The sequence below is a fragment of the Chlamydotis macqueenii genome, chromosome 3 (genome assembly GCF_036417535.1).
Source record: "Chlamydotis macqueenii isolate bChlMac1 chromosome 3, bChlMac1.mat, whole genome shotgun sequence".
Taxonomy (NCBI): domain Eukaryota; kingdom Metazoa; phylum Chordata; class Aves; order Otidiformes; family Otididae; genus Chlamydotis; species Chlamydotis macqueenii.
Genome location: NC_141558.1, coordinates 67203406 through 67212501, shown reverse-complemented (window position 1 = coordinate 67212501; position 9096 = coordinate 67203406). Strand labels below are relative to the sequence as shown.

The window sequence follows — 9096 nt, the reverse complement described above, 5'->3', positions numbered from 1 at the left end:
CCCCGGCGCGGGGAGATGACGTCCGTAGCCGCGCGACGACGGCAGCGGCGGCGGCGGGGCGGGCCCAGTTGCTAAGCAGCGGGACGCGGGCCAATGGGCCGCCGCGCTGGCGGGGCCAGGGACGCGCGGCGTCTGTGGTGACCGGAGGGCGGGGGGAGCCCGAGATCGAGTGGGGATCGAGTCGGGTGGGCAGGGCTGCGAGGGGGGGGCTCGGGTGGAGTGGGCGAGGGGCTGTGGGGTGGGATCGAGTGGGGTGGGCAGGGCTCTACAGCAGGGATCGAGTGAGGAGGGCAAGGCTATGGGATGGGGTCGGGTGGGGTGGGCGAGGGGCTCAGTAGCAGGGATCGAGTGTGGTGGGATCAAGTGGAGTGGGCAAGGCTGTGGCTGCGATCGAGTGGGGTGAGGAGGGCTGTGGCGTGGGATCGAGCCGGGTGAGCAAGGGGCTCAGTAGCAGGAATCGACTAGGGTGGGTAGGGCTCTATAGCAGGGATCAAGTGAGGAGGGCAAAGCTGTGTGGTGGAATCGAGTAGGGTGGATAGGGCTGTGAGGTGGGATCGAGGGGAGTGGGCGAGGGGCTCAGTAGCAGGGATCGAGTAGGGTGGGCAAGGCTGTGGAATGGGATCGAGTGGAGTGGGCGAGGGGCTCAGTAGCAGGGATCGAGTGGGATGGGCAAGACTGCGTCTGGGATCGAGTTGGGGGAGCAGGCTCTTGCAGCAGGACCGAGATGGGTGGCAGGGGCTGTACAGCAGGGATGGAGTGGGGCGAGGTGGGGTGGGCTGTGCCGTGAGGGGACGAGAAGCAAGGCCTGGCCTGGCAGGGCAAGCACAGGCAGGGATGGAGCCCATGCTGGGCCGGGGCCAGGCACGCTGGGGAGGTTGGCAGGACCAGTTGTGTCCCACAGCGAATGGGCTCCCAGAAGGCTGAAACAAGGCACTGTGCTTTTTGGTCTAGGTGTGCCAAGAGCAGGAGGCTCCTTGGGGAAAAATACTCTCTGTCCCGTTGCGTCAGGTAAAAGATCTGATCCACCCATCGTTGTTTCTCCCATGCCACTGCGTGCAACCCAAGAGAGTTTGGCTGAGAACCGCCTGCACTCCTTAACCGCTCTTTTGGGCAACCCAGCCCAGGAGATAGGCAGCTGCTGGCAGTGCTGTGGCTTACCTCACTGTAGCCCCAGTGAGAGCATGGACTGACGAACACCTCCCATGCTGAATCATTACTGTCTGTGTTGATGAGTAGCATAAGAGACATTTCTGGAGGGTTGAAGAGTTGGTTACAAAACCAAATCCTTCTAGTGTAGACATGTTTCCTGTCCCTGAGTATCAATTCCCAAGATCTGGAGTACATCTTGTATTGTAAAATGTTATTGTCTCCAAATGCAATTTTTTACTCTTGAATTGTGTGACATGATAATGACTACGTAAATTATGATAAATCATGTTTGGCACCTGTTTTCTAGGTATATTCTTACTGCATAAGATAGCTGAGATAAGCTTAAGCAATAGCTGTCTTGCTTTAGTCTTTTTCTGGACATCTTGCATATATTCAGATGGCCACAATGAAACAAGAGTCTGGTTCCACATCTACCATGGTTAGGGTGGAGACACTTTGCTATTACTCACTCCTACTGTGTATCACTGATGTATGATGCTATAGCTGTTTCACTTGAATACATGGAAATCAGACTTGAGCAAGGAAGGCCAAAATGAAATGGAAGTGCTCATCTCAAGTTTTGTTCACAGTTCTGAAACAGGACAATAAGTTGGAAGTGTGATGCTTGTTAGGATCTTGCTCCTTTTCAATGTGAAAATCATGCAAATATTAATGAGAACTAACAGTTTAAAGAAACTGGTATTCTGTCTTTTAAGAGAAATGAAGACAAGGAATCACATTAAAAGGCCGTATTTTTCAATGCATTCTTCTGTTTAGAAAAAATAATGTCTACTTTTTTCTTTTTCTTTTTTAAAGATCACTGCTGAAAAAGATGACAGCTGGCTCTGTCTCAGTTCCTCGGGTCATACCACTTCGAATACCTCTTCCAGGGAAGGCTAAACATGAAATAGACACAAATACTCTCATAGAAATAAAATCAGGTATGAATAAAAGCTTTGGCTCTATGTAAAAACTTTTCTTGTGTGTTCATTTGAAACTTTTAGCTTCTATATATTTGTTTGCATTTAATTTTTTTTTTTATGAGTGCCCACTCATGAGTGTTCCGTTAAGGAACTTATAAAATTAACCAACATGTTCTGATAAACTAAATATACTTGCACTTAATTTTATGCATTCAAACAATATTACTGACATACGAGTTATTTTGTATATGTTAGCAGTCTTAATTGCTTCCAAGATCAAGCTCTTAAGCTGTTGCATTTTGCTTTGACTGCAAAAACAGTGCTTGAAAGTGTCATGTGCCAGGCTCACCCCAAAGGTCTTCCTTACAGTTTTTGAAATGTCAGCTTTCACCGTGGGAGAAAATATCTTTTCTGTCATTAGAAGGGACAAGCTGTTGCAATGTTTTCAGAGAAAACCATTGCACAGCTAATTTATGAAGAGAAATATTGCTTATAATGAAACTGTGTTTGTTGAGCAATTAATTTTTCATGGGAGAAACAGTTTTGGTCCCAAACATTCAGTCATTTATGGAACTGCTTTATTTTGTTTATGTGAGAAAAATCAAGCACAGTAGTGAGGACTTTGAAGCATAGAGCTTGTTTTTTCACAGGTTGAATAGTTTGGCTAATTACTTTCTCTGTGTGTTTCAGATACACCTGAGGTCTCAATTTATTACACTTTAGATGGAAGTAAACCAGAACTCCTTAGGAACGCTAGCTATGGAGAGCATAACACTTTAAAGTATACGAGTCCTATTGTATTACCAGTTGGGAAAGTAATGGTCAAGGCACTGGCAGTTACAAAGTAAGTGTCCTGTTTTATTTTAGTTGCACTTTGGCAAGGGACAGATATCCCAGTCATGGCTTGGAGCCATGCTGGTTATAGCACTCCGTATCTTGTAAATGAGAGACACCACTTTCCCCAGCCAGTTTGCAATCTAAGTGATCTTCGTGGGTTGCATTGACTTCACTTTCTCACAACACTTTTTATCCATTAAGTGTTTGTGTGGCTGGATTATCTCTCGGATGTTTATCTCCTGGGCTGTGGGTAATACCATTGGCTGTGCGCCAATGATCCATAGAGGCCTTGGGTGAGAAATTAATAAAATATACTGTACTTAGAGCTCATCCTTTTGCATGTGAGATAATGCTATGCATTATCTGTTATTTCCAAGGGAGCAGGAACTTCTACTCCATTTGGGGATTTATGCGTGCTGTTCTCTTCTGCAGGTAGCCTTTGCTTGTGCCTGCACTGGAACATTATATTCCCTGTGCAGGGACATGCAAAACCTGGGCCTATGTGTATCTATCACTACCCAGATTAACACTTGTCTCCAGTCTGTTTTTATTAAGACATTTTCAGGTATCCTAAATAGATGCTCTAGAATGACAATAAATCCTAAATGAATGGTTTGGACATTTACAGCAATTTCAATGTTACTGTTGTAATTTAATAAATAGTAGAGAGTGACAGTTGTTTTATCAACTAAATAGTGTGCTACCTGCTGTTTGACTAGAAAAATGAATATGATACTATGAATGGAAGAAAAGTCTTGCTCTCGTCTATTTTCTGCAATGCTGGCAAACACTAGTGACCCCTGAAAGCAAACACAGGAGTATCAAGAGTTTTACACGTAAAAGATTTTGAGGGATTAAAGTGTCTGTATATTTTATTGGCAACTTCTTATCATGTGCATTTTAAACTTAAACAAAACAAAATCCCCAAAGCAGTAGTTCCTAAGAGTGTTGCCCAGGATCATACTTATCAACTGAAATAATGACTTGCACGCTTGGAAGAGATGTTCCAGCCAATGAGCCATGTTCACCAGTGATTTACCCGTTGCTGCATGTGGGTTTGTGACATGTGTACAGTTTTACAAACATTGATTTTCAGGGACTGCAGGGAGAGTACAGTTGTAACAAAGATGTTCCTGGTAGAGTACAAGCAACCAAACATACTTTTCTCTGTTGAAGACGATGACAAGAATTTCCTTAAAGACCTCGCCACACAGGTAAGTTTTAGCAATTGTAACCCCTTGTGTAAATATAAAATATTGTATGCATGATATTAATTAGAAATTAAAGCTTGGCTGCCTATACTTTTAATATATTTTATTTTCTCAATTTGCCCTTCTTTGCTGCCTTAGTCCTTTCTGTAATATTAACATTTTGAGGGGGCACATCATTTTTTTTTCCTTTTTCCACTAGTCTTTTATGACTAATTCAGGTCAAAAATGTTTAAAATAAATTTATAATTTAAGCTTTTCTAATGCTTGCATCAAAAATAAATACCTTAACAATGTAATTTTAAAATAATAACAAATAACTATAGAAATATAGGATTAGAGAAAAAAAAAAAATTGGATTTCAAATTGAGTTGCTTTTTAGGAGAGGGAAGGTGGAATATTTACTACAAAACCAAAGAAGAATGGAGTGAATGTGGAAATCAAGCCTGCCTGGAGTGAAGCACCCCAAGATTTTCAAGGTACAGTATTACTTCATAAAACTTCACTTCTGTCTTAGCTGAAAGTAGTTTTAAGTTTTCCTCTTATATCACTGGTAAAATATGGGTAATTTAAAAACCATCTTAGAAGACAGAACATCCTCTCAGAATTCCAATTTTGATTGCTCAACACTGCAAATGGAGAACAGAAATTACCTTCCATACATTTCACATTACCTTTTAAAAACACTAACATGTCATTCATTTCTCAGCAACATAACAAGGCCCAGTCTGTGTTTCCCTTTGTGCTGGAAAATGCTGTTAGATAGATGGGATTGCAAATTCTTTACAGAATTCTTTACTGATGTTTGGTTGCAGTAAGATTCCAAAATAAATACACAGAGCAGAAATGAAAGCTTGACCCAGATTTCCTCTATAGATAAAGCCTGTTATCCCGTGGTAATGGGAATTGGACTGTTTAAGAGCAGAGAATCGTATTAATGTTTACTCATTAATTTACTCTTAAGAGCTGGGGGTTTTTTGAGCATGCAGGAAGGAAGAAAACTGCAAGTAGAGAAACTTACAAAAGTAAGCTCTTTCAGAGAGGAATGAGGCTTCTTCTAGTTTAATTTCCTGTAATTCCATGCAGTTTATATGAACCCAATATCTCCATGTTAAATAAATTTTTCAATGTATTTAGCTATTGCAAGTTAAAGCGAGAGTATGTAATATTCATGTTAAGATACATGTTAAGTGCATGAAGGGCATGACAGTAGAATAACAGGATTGTAATTTTAGACCTGGAAACAGGAAGAAAGACTGCTCACAGGTCCCTGCAAGGACCACAGCTCCTTGCCAGTCATTTGGAAACAACAGAGGACAGAGAGGAATCCATCTCAGCACTACCAATAGAGTCGCTACAGGTAAGCAAAGGGGTGTTGAGGAACTGTCATCAGAACTGAGCTCTGAAAAAATAAAGATATGAAGATTTGTGATAATTCTCATATAATCACTCAGAAATGAATGTATTTGGCTGTATTATATAATACTAATTTAAATTTACTGGTAAGGACTCACTAGGAATAGGAATGCCCAAAGCAGTACACAGTTATCAGTAAGGACAAAACAAAGAAAAGTTAATTAACAATGCCTGCATTCCTGCTAATTCTCTTCTAATACATTACTGAATCTGCAATTAGCAAATAATTATCGCTATAGGTTGGCAAGTTGATATTTAAAACTTAATATTCAGTAATGCTGTCTTGGAAATTGATTTATTCTTATTGGAAGAAGCTGTGGGTCCTTAATACAGCTAATGGAGGAATCAAGTGTAGTAGGCATTTCTTAAAGCAATGCATTTCAGTGCAGTTTGTCTCCAGTAACATCTGTAGCTGATTTTGCTACTCTCACATGCATCTTGCAAATATTTGCGTACTAAGGCTAAAGAACTACCTTTATTTCAGTTTGCTAGTTCTTCTGCAGTGACTAGCCGGAAAAGCTTAGCAAGCACACAGCTAGCAAGGATCCAGAGGGAAACAGATTTCCTTAAGTAAGTGACGACTTTTTTTTAGCATATTTGTCCTAATTGAACAATTGCTTTTTGCAACCAAGTTAATAATACTGTGGGACTCTATAAAAACGAGGAAAGCAAAGACAGATACTGGCTTATAATTGGAGAATGTGATCTAAGTAGGGCTTTGAAAATTCTCTGACGTATAGTTTTCTTTACATAGCACCATACACAGCTATCAATTATCTTATCAACCTTTAAAATAAATTCCTAACACCTGTAGGATCAGAGGAAAAGCTGTCTTTTCAAATTAGAGTACAGTCTTTACTGTCGTAGGTGAAAACTGCTCACTCGAGTTGTCTCACAGAACATGAGTGCTTATCAGTATTGAAAGGATTATGTGATCTACCTCAGTGGTTCCCCATGTTGCAGCAGTGGGGCCTGATACTGATTGTGTGTCAGGAGGCTTGTTTACCTCACATGATGAGGAAGAAAGTATGAGACTCCATAGCAGCCAGAGAGCTTTCTACTTTGCAAAGCTGTTCAGAGTTCAGAACCTTGTATCATGGATGCTGAGGCATGATCTGGTGGACCACCATAGCTTGGAAACCACAACAGAGAAATCAGTGGCCTAATTCCTGTCACAATAAGTTCCCGATTAATTATTATTATGCATCAGTACAATACCAAAACAAGCTGAGACAGTTTCCTCTTATTTTCAGATGTGCACGCTGTTCTGCACCTCGCCTGTCTGATCCCTTGGCTCACTTCTGTCAGGAATGTGGATCTCCTATCCCACCAGTGCCAGTATGTCGCTTCCCACCCCCTGAAGGAGCGCAGGTCAGCAAAACTTCATAACAGTCAATAAATCCTCTTTGGAGAAACCAACTTCCTCAGCAAATTCGACTTTCAATGCTGGCAAAACCATTATTTAGTCACACTTTCATTTGGGAAGCTCTGTTCTGATTGTTTTATTTTGTTCCATACCTTTAGCAGTGGACCCAATGTAATTCTTAAATGATGGGCAAAATTAATCATATATTGCTTCAAGTGTCATGTATTTTAATAAGGTGTGGTGGTTTAGCCCGGATCACCACACAGTTTCTTATTCACCCTGCCCCTACCTAGTGGGACAGGGGAGAGAAATTGGGAAGAAAGGAAAACTCGTGGGTTGAGATAAAAACAGTTTACTAAAAATACTAAAAACTACAAAGCTAACAGGATATAAGGATATAAATATATACAAAATATACAAAATGAACAATGTACAATTTCTCACCACCCGATGTCCGAATGACCGACGCAGCCCGTCCTGAGCAGCGATCACAGGAACAACACCGAGCAGCAAGCAAAGGGGGAGAGCAAGCTAGCAAGGTAGAGGGAACGATGCCAGCAAGCAAGAGAGAAGAAAAGAATGCCAAGGGTGCCCAAACGGATACCCGACAAGAAAAGGAATAACTGAAAAATGATGCCCCCTCCCATGGGCAACCCCCACTTATATACTGAGCATGACGTTTATGGCATGGAATACTCTCTTTGGCCAGTTTGGATCAATTATTCTGTCTGTCTTTCGCCCAGCTTCCCGCATCTGCACGCTAACGAGACCTTAACGAGACTTGGAAAGCCAGACAGTGTCCTTGGTCTCATTCACAACAACTCGTATCATCAGAATGTTTTTATCAACATTCTTCACACACAAAATCCAAAACACACCAGCTACTGAGAAGAAAATTAACTCCATCCCTGCTGAAACCAGGACAGTATCCACCCCTTATTCCATACCATTTACGTCATGCTTATAGATATACACACAGATATCACTATCTCAATCTATGAGCTATCCCTCCAGAGTCTGTTGAGTTAATTTAGTCCATGACTTTGGGCTCCATCTGTGATAGCAGTCTCTCAGGGCAGGAGAGATCGTATGTAGTGTGAAGTTGTTACATACTGCATCTGGAACTCGTAGCTGGTACCTCTGGCGCGGCTGGTGTATCACGTCCATGGTCTGCAAGTTGAAGATGTTGATCTCGAGGAAGTTGTTGGTCACCAGTTCTGACTCCATCACTGCTGCACATCGCTCGGTTTCATCGAAGCTTGTTCTTCACTGTTGAGTGTGATTCTTGCTTCACTACCTCTGATAGAACATAAAAGAACTACAGACATGATTATATACAGTTCAAATTATTGGCTGTTTTCACCTAGAATCAAATCTCCTTGAGGTACACATCGGACTTCCCCATCCTCCCGCATCACCCACCAAGTACATCCAGGTCCTTGAGCGAAAGCAATCCCACGAATGGGTTTGCCTTTGCCCAGAGGAGGAATAACCCAGACTGTTTTCCCCAACATATTCCTTACATGCACCACAGGAACTTTATCACCATCTACCGTATGTAAAAGTTCAGATTGGGCAGGGCCAGCTCGATTGATGGATCCCCGAGTGTTGACTAACCAAGTGGCTTTTGCTAAATGTTTGTCCCAGTTTTTGAAGGTTCCACCACCCATTGCTTTCAGTGTAGTTTTCAGCAGTCCATTGTACCGTTCAATCTTTCCAGAGGCTGGTGCGTGATAGGGGATGTGATATACCCACTCAATGCCATGCTCTTTGGCCCAGGTATCTATGAGGTTGTTTCGGAAATGAGTCCCATTGTCTGACTCTATTCTGTCTGGAGTGCCATGTCGCCAGAGAACTTGCTTCTCAAGGCCCAAGATGGTGTTTCGGGCGGTGGCATGGGGTACAGAATATGTCTCTAGCCACCCAGTGGTTGCTTCTACCATTGTAAGCACATAGCGCTTGCCTTGGCGAGTTTGTGGGAGTGTGATGTAATCAATCTGCCAGGCCTCTCCATATTTGTATTTCAGCCATCGTCCTCCATACCAAAGAGGCTTTAGCCGCTTGGCTTGCTTAATTGCAGCGCATGTCTCACAGTCGTGGATAACCTGTGCAATAGTGTCCATGGTTAAATCCACCCCTCGATCACGAGCCCATTTGTATGTTGCGTCTCTTCCTTGATGACCTGAGGTGTCATGGG

At 42.5% G+C, this 9096-nt stretch overlaps 1 protein-coding gene across 1 annotated transcript in view; it reads left to right on the top strand.

The window, feature by feature from the left end:
• The first annotated feature begins 892 nt into the window (after window positions 1–892).
• The window catches only part of DZANK1 (double zinc ribbon and ankyrin repeat domains 1), a 31397-nt gene continuing 23193 nt past the window's right edge, over window positions 893–9096 (top strand). The window contains exons 1-8 of the mRNA XM_086744052.1: window positions 893–1008; window positions 1966–2090; window positions 2763–2916; window positions 4006–4123; window positions 4500–4596; window positions 5353–5477; window positions 6018–6103; window positions 6787–6904. Of these exons, the coding sequence (XP_086600178.1) occupies window positions 905–1008; window positions 1966–2090; window positions 2763–2916; window positions 4006–4123; window positions 4500–4596; window positions 5353–5477; window positions 6018–6103; window positions 6787–6904 (927 nt within the window). The 5' untranslated portion in view covers window positions 893–904. The remainder of the gene's footprint in view (window positions 1009–1965; window positions 2091–2762; window positions 2917–4005; window positions 4124–4499; window positions 4597–5352; window positions 5478–6017; window positions 6104–6786; window positions 6905–9096) is intronic.